This window comes from Oncorhynchus keta, chromosome 30, assembly GCF_023373465.1.
Source record: "Oncorhynchus keta strain PuntledgeMale-10-30-2019 chromosome 30, Oket_V2, whole genome shotgun sequence".
NCBI classification, from domain to species: domain Eukaryota; kingdom Metazoa; phylum Chordata; class Actinopteri; order Salmoniformes; family Salmonidae; genus Oncorhynchus; species Oncorhynchus keta.
In genome coordinates, this window is record NC_068450.1 from 23,408,713 (window position 1) to 23,430,385 (window position 21,673).

The following is a 21,673-nucleotide window of genomic DNA, read 5'->3' on the forward strand; positions in this document are numbered from 1 at the left end:
GCAAAATGCAATTCATACAATGTTCCCCTATTTACAAATACTGTAAATATGCATAGAAAATAGTTTCTAGTCAGTAAACACAATGGTAATGTTTAATGTGATTTATAGCCTATATAAAAGAGGAAATTAATAAGGCTACAGTAGGCTAATTTTTAACAATCTTTAGATTGTCAACATCTGTCAATATTGTTTATTCCTCTGCCATAGACATTTGATTTTTTACATGTATTCAAATGTAACCTACAAATGTATTTCACTCAGGTTTGATTTCACACTTGAAAAATCATGTGATCCATTCAGCTGATCAGATGCCATCATCCAAAATGGTGCAAATGCATTGGCCTCTTACCTGTTGTCCAGATAAGACAAGTGTCAAGTATAATACAGCTTTTAAGGTGAAAATCAATACTGAGAGGTTTCATGTAAGTGAGTGCACCAGTGATGCATATTTTCCACATTGTACTGGATATCCTAGGCCTATTATAAATAAATATGTAGGTCTAGTCATTAAGTGAAATTTCCCAAATATGTATTAACAATGTATTAAATACATTCACAGCTGGTAGAATTAGTTGCTGGGTCTCCATTTTGATTAGCTCTGTTGAACAATTAGAACATTTGTATCACACAAAGCTTCATTTTACGCCCTCTATGAAAGGCTCATTTGTTCCAAATGGTTTGCATAAAATCTGAAAGCATGCCTCAGAATGGGATTCGCACAATCAGAGAGGGCGTACAAACAGATTCCTGTGTAAGTGATTCACTTTTATTTTTTCTATTGTCAGAAGTAACACTAGGCACCTGCAAGCTGTATCTTAGTTAAAAAAAAAGGGATATAGATAAACCAACCATGTGAGTTCAGCCAACACAGTATAATTAGATATTTACATACAGGAAAATTTATAAATTCAAAGAAAAGAGAGCATTCCCTAAGTCACATCTGTTATGTTTTTATATGCTTATATTTCTGCCAACAATTAAAGCAGATATTTTTCTCCTTTCCTTGTTAGTGATATAAGAGTTCACACTATTTTACCTCATATAATATGCACATTAATGGTAAGGTTACATAAATACACTGTACATATGGTATTCTAGAGGATTAAGTTTTACATTCAAGTGTAATTGTCAGATTAGATTAGGGATCTATGTTGTGGCTCAGATCACCTGAAGATATGTTGCTTTGAAGTCACTTCCTAGAGCATTTTTTGCATTGCATTTGTAAATTCCTGAGTTCATAAGCACTGGGTCTTGTATGACCAAGCTGCCCTCAACCGTCATGTGAATTCCTCCCTGTGCCGTGAAACGGTTGTTGGGAACAAGTGTGGTTCTTCCAGGTAGAGTCCATGTTATCTCAGGCTTTGGTATGCCTGCAGCGATGCAGTTAAGTGTTACTGATGAACCTCTGTGGACTCTAGTGATGGAAGGGGGTGCGTTTGTGATACTTGGAGGATACACCATAACTGCAACTGGGTATGACAACGCAGATGACCCAAATGTGTTGGTGGCCTTGCAGACGTAGGTTCCCCTGTCAAATGTGGCGACCTCTTTGAGTTGAAGTGTGCCGTTTGATAAAAATGTAATTCTCCCAATAACCTGGGGCTTGTCCAGGACCAGGCCGTTTGGTAGGGTCCATGTTATTGAGGCCTGTGGCCAGCCATCCACAGAGCACGGCAGGTTCAGAATTTGGCCAAACGTGATCTTCATGATCCCTGTTGTGCCTCGAATCACAGGCTTTCTTCCTGGTTCTAGAGCGTATCGCTTCTCTGCAGTCCCAGCCACGTTTTTCGCCAGACAACGGTAAACCCCTTTGTCAGCTGTCACTGGCTGGTCGATGCGCAACGTCCCGTTTCCTCTATAGTGAGTGAAGTGTTGATGTCTAGTGCCTGGCATCAGCGCTGTGCCATTTGGCAGGATCCAAACAAACTCTGGGTTTGGCTTACCGCGGGCAGGACACTCCAGAGTGACATCACTTCCATCTTGTTTTATTGGTAAAATCTCAATGTTCGGCATGGCGAAGCTTGGCTTCTCTGCTATGGATGCCACTTCAAGCTCAATTGCCAGGCTTGCTTCTCCCAAGTGATTTTTGGCCAAACACACATACTGACCCTCGTCTGTCTTCCTCACTCCACGTAGCTCTAGACTCCCATTCTTGTGGACTTGGAAGCGTCCTCCCAGGTAAGGTGTTGGCAGAGAGAGGCCATACGGTGCGGCCCAGGAAACGCGTGGCTCAGGCTTGCCCTCCGCTCTGCAGTCGAGCAGTGTTGTCTGATAAGATACTGCCAACACTTTCATACTGCTTCTTCCACCTTGTTCATTGATGTGTGGCTCTCTTGGTTCTACTTGTATCTTAATGTTCTTGATGTCATCCCCAGCAGAACTCCTTGCCACACAAGCATACTTCCCTTGGTCGGCCAAAGTCACCTTCTTTATCACCAAAGTCCCATCATCTAAGGTTTGGTATTTGGTTGAAGAGGATGTGATGACGTCATTGGTTGGGGAGAGCCACACAATGGTTGGTGGAGGCTCACCAGTCGCCTGACACGTCATATAGGCAGACTCTCCGAGTCGGGCCGTGAGCAACAGCTGAGCCTTGGATGTGATTCGGGGGAAGTCAGGGCCTACTTTGATGCTCACCTTCATCTCATCCTCCCCCAGTTCATTCTTAGCATGGCATGTATAGTCCCCCTCATCCTTCTTTCCCATCTGCTGCAGCAACAGTGTTCCATTCCCGAAGATGACATAGCGGCGAGAACGGGTGCCGCTGTCGTCCGACTGTAGGGCGTTGTTGATCATGGTTCCATCAGGGAGACTCCAGGACACCTCTGGGTCAGGGAGGCCTGAGGCAACACAGTCCACCTGGAAGTTCTCCCCGGAGGTCACCCTCTTCGGAGCTGTGGCCAGATGTTCGATCTTAGGTGGCATCATGAGCACCTGCACCTGGAACAGCTCCATGTCCTCACCGTTGGGCCTCTGGAACATACACAGGTAGCTACCTCCGTCTTTTTCAGTCAGCTGCAGGATCCGTAAGGTCCCATTGGAGAACACGGTGACAGGTCTCTCAGGGCTGATTATGAAAGAAATAGTAAGAAACAATATTAATGTTTTTAACAAGGGTTGGAACCGGTTCAGAGTACAGAACCAAAAACCAGAAAATAACAATTACTTGAAGAAAAGAACCCGAACCGAAAAAGAAAGTGATCTATACTGTTCCGGAACAGAACTGTCATTTTAGTTAATAACATTAATAACATTATTTTATGTTACTGGCAATTTTGTTCCAGTCCCACAAAAATCGCAACAAAGTGCTTCAAGGCAAGCTTCCTCCATCCTCTCTATTAACCATAAACATTTCTGTTGCATCTCACACCCTACACTGTGACTGGCAGCACAGTGTGTGTGTTTGTCTGTCATTATGATTAAACCATGCTGTTATGACAAAATGCAATTTGCTCTTAATGACTTCACTATACAGATTAAATCACTTACCCACTACACAGCAAACTCCTCTATCCTCCCTGATTGGTGAAGTAATTTAATGTCGAGCTAAATGTAAAAATATATATATATATACAGTGGGGCAAAAAAATATTTAGTCAGCCACCAATTGTGCAAGTTTTCCCACTTTAGATGAGAGAGGCCTGTAATTTTCATCATAGGTACATTTAAACTATGACAGACAAAAGGAGAAAAAAAATCCAGAAAATCACATTGTAGGATTTTTTAATGAATTTATTTGAAAATGATGGTGGAAAATAAGTATTTGGTCAATAACTAAAGTTTATCTCAATACTTTGTTATATACACTTTGTTGGCAATGACAGAGGTCAAACGTTTTCTGTAAGTATTCACAAGGTTTTCACACACTGTTGCTGGTATTTTGGCCTATTCCTCCATGCAGATCTCTTCTAGAGCAGTGATGTTTTGGGGCTGTTGCTGGGCAACACAGACTTTCAACTCCCTCCAAAGATTTTCTATGGGGTTGAAATGCCACTCCAGGACCTTGAAATGCTTCTTACGAAGCCACTCCTTCGTTGCCCGGACAGTGTGTTTGGGATCATTGTCATGCTGAAAGACCCAGCCACGTTTCATCTTCAATGCCCTTGCTGATGGTAGGCTTTGTTACTTTGGTCCCAGCTCTCTGCAGGTCATTCACTAGGTCCCCCGTGTGGTTCTGGGATTTTTGCTCACCGTTCTTGTGATCATTTTGACCCCACGGGGTGAGATCTTGCGTGGAGCCCCAGATCAAGGGAGATTATCAGTGGTCTTGTATGTCTTCCATTTCCTAATAATTGCTCCTACAGTTGATTTCTTCAAACCAAGCTGTTTACCTATTGCAGATTCAGTCTTCCCAGCCTGGTGCAGGTCTACAATTTTGTTTCTGGTGTCCTTTGACAGCTCTTTGGTCTTGGCCATAGTGGAGTTTGGAGTGTGACTGTTTGAGGTTGTGGACAGGTGTCTTTTATACTGATAACAAGTTCAAACAGGTGCCATTAATACAGGTAACGAGTGGAGGACAGAGGAGCCTCTTAAAGAAGAAGTTACAGGTCTGTGAGAGCCAGAAATCTTGCTTGTTTGTAGGTGACCAAATGCTTATTTTCCACCATAATAAATTCATTAAAAATCCTACAATCTGATTTTCTGGATTTTCTTCCCTCATTTTGTCTGTCATAGTTGATGTGTACCTATGATGACAATTACAGGCCTCTCTCAGCTTTTTAAGTGGGAGAAATTGCACAATTGGTGGCTGACTAAATACTTTTTTGCCCCACTGTGTATATATATATATATATATACATATACATATAGTGGGGCAAAAGTACACCTTATATATATATATATATATAGGCTCTCCCTTGGCAGTACATATATATATAGTACATATATAGTACATATATATCAGAGGTTTAAAAAGGAATGACATGAGCCGGTACTTTTTTGGGGTTCTAACCGGTTCAGAACTTTATTTTGCTGCTCAGAACAGTGGAACATAACAAAAAACAATTATGGTTCCGTTCAGAACGAAACAATTAGAAAATCATTTTGGTTCCAACCCCTGGTTTTTAATCAGAAATACAATATGATTTTAGTGACATTGAGAACATTTTAAAATGTATTATGTTGTAAGATACATTCTAATCAAATGATGTGCAATAATTTACACCATTTAGTTACGCTGGATTTTCAATTACAGTGTATTTACGTAATGTAACTGCACAATAGATACTTTGTATTTGTACAACGGTGCTTCTCCCATTTCCTGCTTCTCTTGTCTTACTGAATTCTGTGCCACTAGTGTTCCACTGTTTGGGAACCATGTTGAGCAGGAATTAATTGGGTGTACTCGACAGACGCCCTGCAAATTGACCGTAAGGATATTTTTACACTGAAAGAAATGAGTTTTTTTTTAAAGGTTCTTCCTCAACTCTTAATGTTCCTTAGAGAACTCTTGCCCGATAAAGAACCTTCTAGTTCAGTGTGGGGTTCTTGACGTGGCATCTACGGTCTTTAGAATTCTAAAAGGTTATTTAGATGGAAGCATGTCCATTTAATAGCACACAGAAAATTGGCCAGTGTTCACTAGTGTTGATATTTCAGTGTAACATTTCTAGTATTGATTCAAGAGTTAAATTAACAATCAGTGGTGTAAAAGAACACACGTGTTGGTGTTAATAACAGAGTTGAACTAAAACCACGCCAACATTACCATATTTCCCAGCATGCTCTATTGCAGGTTGATTTTTGGTTTATATCTATGTTTTTGCATGTTTCTTGATTGTATGTTTTTTCATGTGTAATATTATTCTACTCAAATATAAATAACATACGTTTTCTAAACTAATCAAATCGGTTACTTGGACTTATTGCACCCATTATTAAAATGGTTGTTCCAGTTTAGAGGCTGGCTATCCCCACTCTGGGTGGCTTCCAATTGGAATTACACATCACTTTGCAAGCCAGAATAATGTGACTGGTATGCCTGATATGGCTGTAAACTATGAAAGGCCATTGTATTAGAGTAAAACGGGCCTAAAAATGAGGCTTTATGAAATAGGTATTGTCTTAAATCATTGAATTTGAATGATAACACATTCACTTAGGATCTCACTTGGTGAAGGCCACAGGCCTGAAAATTAATGAATGAAGCAGCCATTTCTCTTTGACAATCAAGCACAGTCATGGGTGGTACTGATTCACTCAAAAGGCACCCTGGGCAATATGAAAATAATGCTCAACACCTTATTTGCGTAAAATAAGGTGCTGAGTGTGTGTAATTCTTCAAAGAACCATCCCATTTAAGGTTATTCAGATAACCTAAAATGGTTCTCCTATGGCATTGCTCTGGAGAACCTTATTTTGTATTTTTTAAGAATGTAGTCTCTGACAGTGGGACCCATCAGGGTTTCTGACCCTGAGATCACAGGCTGGTTGACGGTGGTCAGGCTCCAGCAGATAGCTTGTTTTTAATTACACTAATTGTGTTTGAAAAAAATAATTGTGTTTGATTAAACCTCCCTGAAATTGAGGGCTGTAATAGAGTTGAGAAGTTCTTTATAAGGTCACTGGAGGGAAAGCGATTAGAACAGATAATTTAGCTTAATTAATAATTACAGCTATTCTTCAGATCTCTGATACCTAATCGATATCAGCACAGTGTATTATTATTATAGGAAAACTCCTATATAGGTTTGATTACTAGCATGGTGGAGTTACCTGTAGCGATGTTCCAGCAATGTTTTGGATGGTAGCTGCCACAGAGTGCCACGGGGAGTGCCAGTGGACTCTGGACAGTGCAGGTACACAGTGGAGCCATACATGGCTGTGACTCTGTGCTGTTGGGAGGGGTGGTGTGACAGTCGCAGGCTGGGGACCTCCTGCCTGGCCTTCAGGTGCAGAACTCTCCTGGCCGCACCCACTGCGTTGGTCACAGAGCACTCATACCTCCCTGAGTCTTCCGGAGAGATGTTCTTGATGTACAGCGTCCCATTGGGGAAGACAAACAGTCTCCTGCCGAGGATCTGGGAGGGTTTGACATGTACCCCTGCAGGGAGGGTCCACTTTAGCATGGGCGCAGGCTCTCCCTTGGCAGTGCAGTGGACGTACACACTTCTCCCTTCCTGGATGACGATGCTCTCCGAGGCCTCCTCATTGATGGTGGGCGGTAGCGCTGCCACGTGGATGTGAAAAGTCACTGTGTCAGCTCCGGCCGCATTGCTTGCAATACACCTATAGTCGCCTTTACTGGAGAAGTTAGCTGATTGGATCCTCAGGGTGCCGTTAGCCAGCAGAGAGGCTGACCTGTCAAGAGCTCCCACATCACGCACAAAGGTCTTGTCTGGAAGAATCCAGGAGATCTGAGCCTGGGGCTTGCCAGAGGCTACACAGTCTAAGCTTATAGGCTTCCCCAAATACACTGGGACCTCTCTGGAGTGGGGACCTATGATTTTGGGAGGCTGGGTCAGCACAGCCAGGGTAATGACCATTCGGTCCGAGCCAAATGTGTTCTGTGCCGTGCAGAGGTACTGGCCTCTGTCCTGTAGCTGAATGTTTTTAATCACAAAGGTGCCGTTCTTTACAACTTCAAATCTCTGTCCGTGTTTTGTGTTTGCTTGGACGGTAGCACCTGTTGTTGAAAAGAGAGAGAAGCACATCATTGGTACTCTGGATTAGGCTTGCGTCCTAATGTTAATGCAGTGAATTATTTTTTAGTTTTTGTCAAGGGTCTCTCTGTCAAATATTACAGCATGACTTGAGCACACTCCGGTGGTGCCATTTTGTTAATATATAATACAAATGTCTTTATTTTATTTTTATTTCACCTTTATTTTACCAGGTAGGCTAGCTGAGAACAAGTTCTCATTTACAACTGCGACCTGGCCAAGATGAAGCAAAGCAGTGCGACACAAACAACAACACAGAGTTACACATGGAATAAACAAACATACAGTCAATAATACAATAGAGAAAGTCTATATACAGTGTGTGCAAATGAGGTAGGATATGGGAGGTAGGACAATAAATAGGCCACAATGGCGAAATAATTACAATACAGCAATTAAACACTGGAGTGATAGATGTGCAGAAGATGAGTGTGCAAGTAGAGATACTGGGGTGCAAAGGAGCAAAATAAAAAATAAAAATAACAGTATGTGGATGAGGTAGTTGGATGGGCTGTTTACAGATGGGCTATGTACAGGTGCAGTGATCCTTGAGCTGCTCTGACAGCTGGTGCTTGAAGTTAGTGAGGGAGATTTGAGTCTCCAGCTTCAGTGATTTTTTGCAGTTAGTTCCAGTCATTGGCAGCAGAGAACTGGAAGGAAAGGCGACCAAATGAGGAATTGGCTTTGGGGGTGACCAGTGAAATATACCTGCTAGAGCGCGTGCTATGGGTGGGTGCTGCTATGGTGACCAATGAGCTGAGATAAGGCGGGGCTTTACCAAGCAAAGACTTATCCTTACCTGGAACCAGTGTGTTTGGCGATGAATATGAAGCGAGGGCCAGCCAACGAGAGCATACAGGTCGCAGTGGTGGGTTGTATATGGGGCTTTGGTGACAAAACAGATGGCACTGTGATAGATTGCATGAGTAGAGTGTTGGAGGCTATTTTGTAAATGACATTGCCGAAGACAAGGATCGGTAGGATAGTCTGTTTTACGAGGGTATGTTTGGCAGCATGAGTGAAAGATGCTTTGTTTGCGAAATAGGAAGCCGATTCTAGATTTAATTTTGGATTGGAGATGCTTAATGTGAGTTTGTAGGGAGAGCTTACAGTCTAACCAGATACCTATGTATTTGTAGTTGTTCACATATTCTAAGTCAGAACTGTCCAGAGTAGTGATGCTGGACGGGCGGGCAGGTGCTGGTAGCGATCGGATCATTTGAGAAACCACGGCTGTTGAGTCTGCTGATAAGAATGTGAAGATTGACAGAGTCGAAAGCCTTGGCCAGCTCGATGAATACAGATGCACAGTATTGTCTCTTATCAATGGCGATTATGATATCGTTTAGGACCTTGAGCATGGCTGAGGTGCACCCATGACCAGCTCGGAAACCAGATTGCATAGGGGAGAAGGTACGGTGGGATTCGAAATGGTCGGTGATCTGTTTGTTAACATGGCTTTCGAAGACCTTTGAAAGGCAGGGTAGGATAGATATAGGTCTGTAGGTCTGTCTAATCCGTTGCAGCCTCAATTAGCCTATGCATATATTATTTCTGCTGCTCCTTGAATGTTAACAAGCTTATAAAATATAGTATTTCTGTTGGATATTATTCTTTATAATGGTAAGCTCACAAGAGCCTGAAGTCAAAATATTTATGCCATGCATTACAGAGAGACTATACTGTAATTCCCTGCAGAGAGGCAATAATTGTTTCTACCCTACAAAGTCTTTCACAATAAAAGTGTTTAAATACCTGTGGAGACTTTAGTCCAGGAGAGCGCTGGCTGTGGGTCTCCTGATGCTTCACAGGGCAGCAGCACATCACCCTCAGCCAGGGCAGACACACTGACTGTATTCACAGAGCTGATCCTAGGCTTCACCCCACTACCCATCAAGTTGGGGAATGGCAGGGCCGTGCTCAGCCTCCTCTGGCCCCAGGGGCTGTAGTGCCAGCGGCTGCCGTACAGGACACTGGCTGTGGAGTAGGGCCTGTTGGTGGGCACGGGGAGGGAGGTGGTGTGGGGCACAGGCCAGTAGTTGTATGACGGAGTGGGAGGCTGGTAGTGAGGTCTAGGTGTAGGGTGACTGATCTTGGGCTTAGTTGTCACTCTCTTCCCTAGCTGTGAAATACGGTCCAGCTGAGCCTGTCTGTATCTGTTTCTGAGCTTGGAGAGCATTAAGAGGTCCTGCTGTCGGGTCCTGCTGGCTGGGCCTGGGCTCCTGTGGGGTGGGTGGTAGGTCAACGGGGCTGCCATGCCACTGCCTGGTGAAGCAGAGATGAACGCTGTGGGCCTGACAGTCTCAGCTGTGATTTCTGGTCGATTGGTGACCCCAATTCCCCGGCCCCCTGGGTGGGGGAAAAGCATGGGCCTCTCCGTAAAGAAAGGATGTGGCCCTGAACCATGAACTGAGGGCCACACTTGTAAGCGGCTAGAAGGCCAATAGGGGGTGGGAGCGCGGGGTGGAGGGGTGGTTTGAACTCTCATTTGGACATTCTGTTGGTAGATCCAGGGGTGGATGGGGAGACTGGGACTGTCAGGTTTCATTTGAGAGTGATCCTCTTTATATGAGTTTCTGTGTGTGTTCCTCAGAAAATACTCCCGAGCAACACTGCCTTTTGTAACGGTTCTCAAATGTGTTTGTGTCTTATCTTGTGATTTTTTAGGAGTTGGATTTAGAAAATGTACTTTTGTTAAAGGGGTTTCTGGCTTTGCAGCTCCTTTATCTGAAACGTCAAGTTTAGTCAGCACGGGCGTTGCCATAGCAACCGTATCATGTGACAAATGAGGTTTTAAATTAATGTTATAATTAATATGAGTGTGCTTTGTTGTTGTTGTTATCGTTGGGGATGTTTGCCTGTTTTGGGTAGTCTGTCTAATAACATCCTGTTTTTTTAAGTTCTCCCATGTCCTCTCCTGTCCAGGCACCTCAGTTGGGGGAGGTAGATTTTCTGCTGAGGTGATTGTCTCTGGTGTAGGCACATGCTCTCTGTTTGAAAGGTTAACTATGCTAAGGTCTTTCATCTCTGGTGTTAATGATTTTATGTGAATACTATCTGATTTGTCTGTAGAAGTGTTGGGATTAATGATCGGATCAACAGGCTCATTGTCATCATGTGTTGAAATAGTGGGTATGTGTTCTGGAATATTGTCCTCCATTTTAGAATTGTCGTTTTGCGATGCAGTAGATTCTTGTTTTTCCACTCTTGTTGCGGGTTGAGGGAGTGTCGTCTGTGGTTTGTGTGATGAGGAGAGGGAGGGTTTCTGAGGTCGAACCCGTCTCTGTGGGGGTCTGCCCCGTCTGTAAGGGGGTCTTCGTCTGTTTGTCCAAATAGGATTGTTCTTCTGGTTCACTCTCTCTCTCTCCCTCCCCACATGCTTGTCTTCTAGATGCATTGGTTGTGTGACGGATTGAGGAGCTTCTGTAACAGACAGATTTATGACCGAGTCTGAATCTGGGTTTGGACCTCCTCTACCTCTACCTCGGTTCACAAGTAATGCTTTCCCTCTTGGGGCCTGTGTCACATGTTTTCTAGGTGGAGGACGTAAAGGTTCAGGTCGCTTTTCGGAAAAGTCCAATTCACCTTCTGTTTCCGTGTGGTGACTTGTTTTAGAATGGCTCTTGGTGGGCTTTTTAGTTGTGGTTGTTCTGGTAGTTGAAGGAGGAGCAGTAATAGTTGTTGTGGTCGTGGTTGTTGTAGTTTTTCTCATGGTAGTGGTAGTAGGAGTAGTAGTGGTAGTAGGAGTAGTAGTGGGTTTAGGAGTAGTAGTGGTAGTAGTAGTAGTAGTGGGTTTAGGAGTAGTAGTAGTAGTGGGTTTAGGAGTAGTAGTGGTAGTAGTAGAAGTAGTGGGTTTAGGAGTAGTAGTGGTAGTAGTAGTAGTAGTGGGTTTAGGAGTAGTAGTAGTGGTTTTGGCTGTCATTGTCGTTGCTGTTTTTGTTGTTGGTGTAGTTGGTGCTGGTCTTGTAGGCGGTAGTGTCGGAGGTTTAGCATTAGCTTTGGCTAGGATCTCAGCCCAGCGGTTGGGGTCGAGCTCCTTGACAGACTTATTAGGTTTCCTCTTGTTATCCTTGATCCTCTTCCCTTTCATACCAGGGCGTAAAAACCCTCCAGGGTACCTCTGTTGTCCACCCACCCTCTTAGGAGACTGTGTAGCATGGGGGCCTTTTATCTCCTGGAACCCTGACCCCTCACCTTCATCCTCCTTACTCCCAAACAAAGGTGATTCTCCTTTGGCTGTTTCAACACCAGGTGATTCTTTCTCGACCTCTTCTTTTGCATCCGAGTCTTTCTCCCCTGTGACGACCACGAGATGAGCCAACATGTCTACTCCATAGAGGTTAGCAGCCAAACAGCTGTACTCCCCAGCGTCCTCATGAGTTGTCTTTTTGATCACCAGGGATCCATTTTGATTGACGTAGACCCTCCCCTTTGGTTGCGACGGTTGTAGGATCTGATTTTTAGGGAGGTACCAGCGTGTCTCGCTAGGCTGTGCTGAGTTCACATAGCAGGGGAGTGAGAGGGACTCCCCGCTCTCCACTTCCATCTTCTTCCCATTTAGAGTGTTCGGACTGAGCAGGCGTTCTTTCACTGTCAACCTCACAGGCACCATGTCCACATCAGTCTCTGTGCGGACTAGACAGTGATACAGCCCAGAGTCAGACACACTAGCATTTCCAATGACCAGTCTGCCTCCCTCAGACACCAGCCGGGAATTAGATTCTTCCAGGATAGATAGATCTGGGAGCATCCACTCCACAGACTGTGACCCTGAACTGATAACTGTACACCCCAGACTGACCTCTGAACCCTCCAGCACAGATTGAACTCTCCCAGGGCTTCCTCTCTTTATTAGGGCCCAGGAGGAAGTCACATCCTCCTGCTCTCCCCTACCACTGATGTGCTTGGAGATGAATGTGGTAAAGTCCAGCACCAGTTTTTTCGTGGTGGTTTGCCGTCTGTTCAGCTGCAGGGTGACCCTTGGTTGGAGGAGCCACGTCGGTTCAGCCATTAAGTGTCCTTTGAGATCTGTAAAGTAAGGGGATTCCTCGTTGTGTCCCTGGGAGTACTGAAACGTGACTCTGCTGGTGTTCTCCCTCCTCATCCCCCTCTCTAAGAGAGCAGGGCTCTCGTAGTAGTAGGCCACCAGCCTCCAGAGGTTCTGCAGAGCGTCCCGGTCGATCTCACATTCCAGCAGGCTGACCAGGCTCACGTTGACCGCCACCTCCCCGGACGTCCGCAGGTTCTCCCATGTCACGGAGGAGCTCTCGCTGGGCCGCCGGACATCGCAGGCCACATGTGCTTTGTTCCCGTGGTTGTCGGTCAGGACGAATGTGAGGTGGCCCAGGGGACGTTCCAGGTCCCTGGTGTAGGGTAGGTCGGGCTCTGAGTCCGCATCGTCCCAGCCGGGGCTGTCCCACTGCTTCAGATCGGACACCAGAGTGGGCCGCTCACAGACCAGCTGGCCAGCAGACAGTCCCAGGACCTGGCTGCCATTTAAGGACTGAGGTGAGGAGCAGACAGCACAGCTCTCACCAGAGGCAGCGTCACGCTCCTTCTTACACTTAATCACTCCTGACAGAGAGAGACAGACAGAGAGAGACAGACAGACAGAGAGACAGACAAAGACAGACAGACAGACAGAGAGACAGACAGACAGACAGACAGACAGACAGACAGACAGACAGACAGACAGACAGACAGACAGACAGACAGACAGAGAGAGAGAGACAGACAGACAGACAGACAGACAGACAGACAGACAGACAGACAGACAGACAGACAGACAGACAGACAGAGAGAGAGACAGACAGACAGACAGACAGAGAGAGAGAGAGACAGACAGACAGACAGACAGACAGACAGACAGACAGACAGACAGACAGACAGACAGACAGACAGACAGACAGACAGACAGTGAGAGTGAGTGAGTGAGTGAGTGAGTGAGTGAGTGAGTGAGTGAGTGAGAGAGAGAAAGAAAGAAAGAAAGAAAGAAAGAAAGAAGAGGTGAGGGTGTCAGAATTGTCATTTTTCAGTTTGTTTACCTTAAAGTTGGTTCAGAGAAAGTTACAGATTACTGCACGCTAATTAGAGCATTGTTTAGTGATCGAGTCATGCAACTATTTATAAATATTAGCAGTCCAACTGGGTCAGAGGAAACAGCACATAAACACTCACATTGATGTATTATACACATGTGCCGAATCATTGTTGTGAAGTGAATGACAAATATGTATGTGTTGGAGTGTATGGCAGACACTGGAGAAATATACAGCACAAACAACTAAAGAGAGAGGGAGAGGGAGAGATGGGAGAGAGCGATATGGCTGAGAGACAGAAAGAGAAAGAGAGAGAGACAGGAGAGAGAGAGAGAGAGGGCAGAGAGACAGAAAGAGAGAGAGGGCAAAGACAGAAAGAGAGAGACAGATAGACGGGAGAGAGAGAGAGAGAGAGAGGTCAGAGAGAGAGAGAGAGAGAGAGAGAGAGAGAGAGAGAGAGAGAGAGAGAGAGAGAGAGAGAGAGAGAGAGAGAGAGAGAGAGAGGAGGTCAGAGAGACAAAGAGATAGAGAGACTGGAAAGAGAGAGAGAGAGAGAGAGAGAGAGAGAGAGAGAGAGAGAGAGAGAGAGAGAGAGAGAGAGAGAGAGAGAGGCCTCACCCTCATGTTTGTTGTTCCACTCTAGCAGCCACTGGAGATGGCAGTCACAGGTCCAAGGGTTGCCATGCAGGGAGAGCAGCTCCAGTTTGCTGAGGGGCATCAGGGTCCCAGGCTGGAGGTAGTGCAGCTGGTTGTCCGACAGGTGGAGGTGACGCAGCCCAGAGCTCCAGAAGTTCCCCAGGAGAGAGAGGGTGATGAAGCTGTGTGGGTGGAGGTCCCTCAGCTTGTTGCCCTCTAGCTGTAGGAGTTTTAATGATGTTAGCCCACTGAAGGTGTACGGCTCGATGAAGTCTATGTTGTTGCGGTCCAGGTGGAGTCGCACCAGGCCGACCAAGCCCTCAAACATACCAGGGGTGATGGCCTCCAGCTTGTTGTAGCTCAGCTTCAGAATCTGACAAGAAATAGAAATTGGTAAAAAAAATGTAACATTTAAATGTTTTACAATATGGTTGCCTGTAGACAAGTGACTGAATATTTAATAGTGAGACACAATCCCCTGACTGTTATGCATCTATGTAGGTTATCCTTCTTGTCTTGAATGAGACAACAGACTCCCCTTGGTGCCAGCCTGTCTGTCGGGGGAACTCACCTGCAGAGAGCGCAGGCTGTAAAATGCTCCTGGAGACACGGTCGTGATATCATTCCCATGGAGCATAAGCATCTCCAGCTGGCGGAGTTGTGTGAACTCTGACCCCCCCACGGCCTGGAGGCTGTTATAGCTACACAGAGAGACATCGAGAGGGAGGGACAACATGAGAATGTTGCAGGAGCTGCCTGCCTGTGTGAAATATAAACAAGTAAAGAGCCAATAATCCTGAGAAATCCTCAGACATGGAACAGATCAATCCTTTGGCAGGGAAAGATGTTTAATTCCAACCCCCCACATGTACCGTAGATTGTTGGGTGCAAGTACAGGGCGTTCTTTAAAAACGATTATATATCAGTTCAATTCCCATAACCCAGAGCACCCCATAGTTTCTTGTAAATAGGCTACCATGTTATACTGGGCTGTCAAATAAAGTGTAACCAGAACATGTTGGCCTATTATATTGAATATTATTAAGATAGAGGACCTGACAGTCTGCTTACACTGAACAAAAATAGAGACACAACATGTACAGTGTTGGTCCCATCTTTCATGAGCTGAAATAATAAATATTTCTCACACATTTTGTGCACAAATTTGTTTTACATCCCTGTTTGTGAGTATTTCTCCTTGCCAAGATATTCCATCCACCTGGCATGTGTGGCATATCAAGAAGCTGATTGAACAGCATGATCATTAAAAGGGTACCTGCTGTCTCGACCTCTGAATGCTCGGCTATGAAAAGCCACCTGACATTTAGTCCTGAGGTACTGACCTGTTGCATCCTCTACAACCCCTGTGGTTATTATTTGACCCTGCTGGTCATCTACGAACATTTGAACATCTTGAAGAACAATCTGGCCTTAATGGCCATGTACTCTTATAATCCCCACATGGCACAACCAGAAGAGGACTGACCACCCCGCAGAGCTTGGTTCATCACCTTTCTAGGGAGTTTTTCCTAGCCACGGTGCTTCTACATATGCATTGCGGTCCACGAAAGTATGTCCACAAAGTGAACATTTTTGTATGGAGGTCAATGAGAGAGTGTTGACTTTTGTTAACACATTGTTAATTTGCTACGTGAGGCGTATTTGATAGAATAGAAGTTTCATCATGGTTAGGCTGTTATGTTTTTATTTAACTAGGCAAGTTAGTTAAGAAAAAAAATCTTATTTACAATGACTGCCTGGGCTAAACCCAGACAATTCTGGGCCAATTGTCCCAATCACGGCCAGATGTGATGCAGCCTGGATTCAAACTAGGTACTGCAGTGACACCTCTTGCATTGAGATGCAGTGTCTTAGACCACTAAACCACTCGGGAGCAATGGCTATGAACGTGTTGCTATAAGTGGACTCACGTGACATTTCGGCAACTTTGAAAAAACAACATCTTTATATTGGAGTTGTGCTTGTTGTCAGAGATAGAGGACTCATCATGGATATGATCTGTTTTGGCAAAATGGCTTCCACCATTTTAAAGTAGTCACCTGGGTGGGGATTCATCTGAGTTGGGAGCAAACAACCAATGAAGAAGAAGAAAAATGGACTACTTTAACATGGCGATAGACTCAGTAGCGCTGCCCGCGCTGTCACAGACACTATAATGATCACACGCATATCTGCCCTCTTATTGCCTAGAATGGTCCCACCTGATTTTGCTGCCTCCCTCCCGACTTCCATCTTTCAGGACATGCATTACCATTGTTAGAGCGGTCACTTGACCGTCTTGACATTATAATAGACAATCCTTGGGAAGGTATACACTTGTTTCCCCGTGGACCAGTTTGTACATGAAACATTCTCCATTCAGGCTACAAAGGCACAGATATCCTCCTTAACTCTATTTAATGGCATGCTCTCTGGACAGACGAGTCAAACATATAACCTTTGGCCTCAATTAGAAATGTTATGTTTGTCGAAAACCAAACACTGCGTTCAAACAGAAGAACCTCATCCCAAACGTCAAGAATGGTGGTGAGAGTGTGATAGTTTGGGGATGCTTTGCTGCCTCTGCACCTGGACCTATCAATGACACAACCATGAATTCTGCATTGTATCAGAAGATTCTAGAAGAGAATGTCAGGCTATCCGTTCTTGTGCTGAAGCTGAACCGAAAGTTAATCATGCAGCAAGACAATGTTCCTAACCTGACATGCAGATCTACCAAAGAATGGCTGCAGAAGAAGAAATTCCGCATTTTAAAATAGCCTAGACAAAGTCCGTACCGAAACCCCGTGGGAATGTTGTGGCAGGACCTGACGCCAGCTGTCCATACAAGGAAACCAGAACATGACATTTTGCAAACACTCCATCACATGACTATAGCTCACAACCTTGTCACACTCCAGAACATGACATTTTGACATCGTCACATGATGAAAGCACTCCAGAACATTACATTTTGACATATCATTAAATATAACATTTCTACAGTATTTGGAATACAGGAGCAGTCTTACCCCAGGTTAACCCTCTCTGTGTCCTTGGGCAGGTTACGTGGGGCAGAGGTGAGGTGGCGGAAGGTGCAGTGTACCTCCTTGATGCCAGGGCAGCTGCAGCCTCTGGGGCATGGGGCACACAGGGCCAGTGGAGAGAGGAGCAGCACCAGCAATAACAGCACTGCCCTCAGTCTCAGCCAGGGAGCCAGGACAGTGACACCCTCAGCAGCCATGGCAGGTCTCTCACGCCATCATCCGACCTGGGACAACATGAAGACACAGGAGAGAAGGTTAGTGTGCTTCAGCAGTTTCACTTTGTAAATGGTATAGCTATTGTTATTGTGATTGAACATTTGCAAACTCTAGAATACCTGTAATAGTGCAAATAAATCAAAATCTTCTTAAGTGGTAGTACAACATGCTAACATTACAAAAGCACAAAGGGCTGGAGTGGTATTAAACTGTTGAAAGTAGGCCTAGCTACAGTGTTTGGTTATATTCATTGCTGCATCGCTTGCTTTCGTAACGTTGTCCTTCACTCTTAGAAAAAAGGGTTCCAAAAGGGTTCTTTGGCTGTCCCCATAGGAGCATCCTTTTTTGTCCCAGCCAGGTAGAATGAAACCCAAAAAGGTTCTACTTGAAACCAAAAGGGTTTAACTTGCAACTAAAAAGGTTTCTTCAAAGGGTTCTCCTATCGGGACATCCGAAGAACCCCTTAACGTTAAGAGTGTAAGAATTATGGGAATGAGTTTTAGAATATTGTTTTAATGTTTCATATCCAAATGCATGGAGCTGTTGCTGAATTCATAGGGGGAAAAAACCCATAAGATTCTTCCTTAGAAAATGCAAAGCATTAAATACTTATTGCATGCCTGTGCTAGCAGGCCTACGCATTCAAGAGCTCAATTACAAAATCCCCCTTCAAAACGTTGATGACAAGTACAGTGCCTCCCAAACTGCAAAATATTCACCTTGAGGGCAAATAAAACAAGCTACAGTTTCTTGTGTTGTTGGTGCGTTGCCTTGTGTGGACCTTGGTGGTTAGAGGCTAAGCTGTTTGTCATGCCGTGTGTGCAGAGGGTCTATGAGGGAGACATGATTTATCATGTCTGTCGTTGGTATGATAATGACCCATGATGAGTGAGCCAATTTTGGACAGTTTCCTACCTCCCTCCCCCTCTTCCTGTCCCACCACCTTTGCTGACCCCAGCTTCATGTTGAAATACCCATCTGAGTGAGAATAAAACATACTGACAGCCCAGGCCAGCCCAGCCTAAAGGGACCCTGTAAGAGAGTGAAAATACACTCTGTCTGAGGATGACAGGAGTTGGTGTACGAGTAATACGACCATAATATAGTCTTCAATCTGACTCCATTATCATGTGAATGCTGTTGGTCCATAAGCGTATCCAATGGGTCTAGTCAAGGAAGCTAGCCTTGCATTACCACTCTGAATACTGTACACTGAGTTTACAAAACACCTGCTTTTTCTATGACAGACTGACCAGGTGAATCCAGGTGAAAGCTATGATCCCTTATTGATGTCACTTTTTAAATACACTTCAATCAGTGTAGATGAAGGGAAGGACACAGGTTAAAGAAGTTTTTTAAAGTCTTGAGACAATTGAGACATGAATTGTGTATGTGTGCCATTCAGAGGGTGAATTGGCAAGACAAAAGATTTAAGTGCCTTTGAATGGGGTATGGTAGTAGGTGACAGGTGCACTGGTTTTGTGTCAAGAACTGCAACGCTGCTGGGTTATTCACGCTCAACAGTTTCCCGTTTGTATCAAGAATGGTCCACCACACAAAGGACATCCAGCCAACTTGACACAACTGTAGGAAGCATTGGAGTCAACATGGGCCGGCATCCCTGTGAAACGCTTTCGACACCTTGTGGAGTCCATGCTTCTACAAATTAAGGCTGTTCTGTGAAGACGGTGAGGTACAACTCAATATTAGGAAGGTGTTCCTAATGTTTTAGGGGCGGCAGAGTAGCCTAGTGGTTAGAACCAGAAGGTTGCGAGTTCAAACCCCCGAGCTGACAAGGTACAAATCTGTCGTTCTGCCCCTGAACAAGCAGTTAACCCACTGTTCCCAGGCCGTCATTGAAAATAAGAATGTGTTCTTAACTGACTTGCCTAGTTAAATAAAGGTACAATTTTAAAAAAAGTTTAATTTTTTTATACACTCAGTAAGATACATGTGTCCAAGATAACCGTTATGCAATTATTAAGAAGCTGAGAGACAACGAGCTAACACTGTTTCTTGCGATTAATGTCCGCATTAAATTATTGAGTTAACCTTAGCTCAGAGCTGTACAGTTAAGAGGCCAAGCATATCTGCTATTTGTAGTGTGAATAACATTTATCATTAGGCCATACATAAAATAATAATTCACAGAATAATACTCAGACATTTGAGGACTACCTTTCATATTCATTTAAAAGTAATCAGATTTATTACAGCTATGCAATAAGAATACACTTATCAAATGGTTCCTACCAAAAGTCTTCGATGTCAAAAGATACTAAATATCTAAAAGTCTAAAGGTATAAAACCCCACTATAGTGTAATGGAACCCTACACCAGGAGGTTTACAATGACTCCATGAACAAAGTTTCCACCAGTCTTTTGTTCTCTGGGAATGTCCGGCGCTGGAGGAAGCCACGGATAAGGTATGTTTGACTCTTGTGATAGATGTCAGATGGTCAGCCATCCAGGCATGGCCATAAATCATGATGGAGTCATCACGCTGGGCCTCGGCGCCTGCAAGTCGCTAGACACATCTTCATCACTGGCCTTCATCATCATCTCTTTATTTTTAGACTACAACCCAAAACACAGCACACACACATCACTGATTACAGGAGTGAAAATAGAGAGAGGTTTGTGGTTACAGCAGTCTATGCTACATGTTTGCTAGCCGTAAAAGTTTGTTAGCTGTGCTTTTAAATCATTGTCAGTAGGTGATCATGCAGGCTTTGCTGGGTATAAACCGTATTGTGTGAAAATGTACAAATGTATACCACAGTTCTGAAAACACTCTCCAATCTTTGGTGCACACCTGATGACATGTCACGTACCACCAAAAGTTCATAACAAGTAACTACCAGTCAGTTGGTCCTTACATTGATGGGTTTAACACAACCCACAGCTATACACTAGAGTGGACTTTCTCTCCAGTCTTAAACCACCTGGCAGAGCTGAGGCACCACATGCCTGTAATGTATAATATATCTAATTCAGATCGAAATCACATGTGCTGTCTGGGAGTCAAAATAACACATATATGACACCCATATGTTTCCCATATATGATGTAATGTATGTTATGAAGAACCTTCACACTTTTTATTGAGATTTCAAGCATATTGAAGATGCCATTTTATAAAATGAATCTCTCGGACTGTAAAATGTTGGACTAAAGCCCCTTTTCCACATGTCTGTCTTTACTCTGAATTGTGATTAAGCGCTTCACTATGAATTGCGGTTATGTATATCCTAACCACAGGTCAATCAGTCCACAATGACAGGAACCATATAAAATAACATCCATGTATGTCTTGATTTAAGTGTTGAATTAGTTTCCAACTAGAATTGACTGTTTCTTATAGGTAAATGCTGTGTGTTTACATAGCCTGTATGTTGACAAATCAAAGATTCTTCAGGCAATTGCTCTTTTGATAACGTATGGTAAATTAATTCAGTCAGACTTGGCGTCAGTTGATTATTCACCTAAGACAGGAATTTTGTGCATCAGCAATAACTTCTTGCACCAACAACAATGTGAACTTCACTATGTGGCAATATTCTTCAACTCTTGTCAAATACTGTATGTTGCTTACCTGGAAATTCCTCCAAGAAAAAGTGGGTTGACAGCAGTGTTCACAGTAGACAATAAGACACCAGTTCGGTCGAGGAGTGAGGTATCCAGTCTGTGTTTAGTCTTGTGACGCTCTGAGGTAAACCAAGCAGCACTAGGTCTGTGTTAGGAGTGATGGAGGAGAGTTGGGTCTGTTTTAGAGAGGTGGGACCCTAGCTGAGTCTGCACTGGTCCACCCAGCTACACACATCTGGATTAGAGCTTAACTCTAACCCACTCCTCTCTTCCTGAGAGCCTGGCTATACAGGGGAGGAATGCTGTGCTCTGGCTCTGCCTTTGCTTCTCTCTCCTCCACCCCCTCTATTCTCTCTCTCTCCACCCTCCCCTCTCTTATTCTAACACTGTGATTATTTCTATCCTTTGGCTTGTCTGGTTGGTTTTTTCATAGAATATCATGAATGTAAAGATGATACATTTATAGTGTTTTGCATATTTTCAGATA

General features: G+C 44.3%; 1 protein-coding gene across 2 annotated transcripts; it reads right to left on the reverse strand.

Moving 5' to 3' along the window:
• Positions 1-857: 857 nt before the first annotated feature.
• On the reverse strand, positions 858-21,465 carry si:ch211-159i8.4 (matrix-remodeling-associated protein 5). 2 transcript variants are annotated; one of them, XM_035744046.1, is made up of 7 exons: positions 21,194-21,465; positions 17,368-17,606; positions 14,907-15,036; positions 14,318-14,708; positions 9,417-13,235; positions 6,715-7,624; positions 858-3,067 (listed from the first exon to the last, which is right to left on the reverse strand). In XM_035744046.1, exons 2-7 carry the CDS (start codon positions 17,577-17,579, stop codon positions 1,159-1,161), a joined length of 7,371 nt encoding a protein of 2,456 aa, XP_035599939.1. In that variant the 5' UTR covers positions 17,580-17,606; positions 21,194-21,465; the 3' UTR covers positions 858-1,158. The 2 variants fall into 2 exon arrangements, with proteins under 2 accessions (XP_035599939.1, XP_035599940.1); XM_035744047.1 differs by lacking the exon at positions 9,417-13,235.
• Positions 21,466-21,673: the final 208 nt, after the last annotated feature.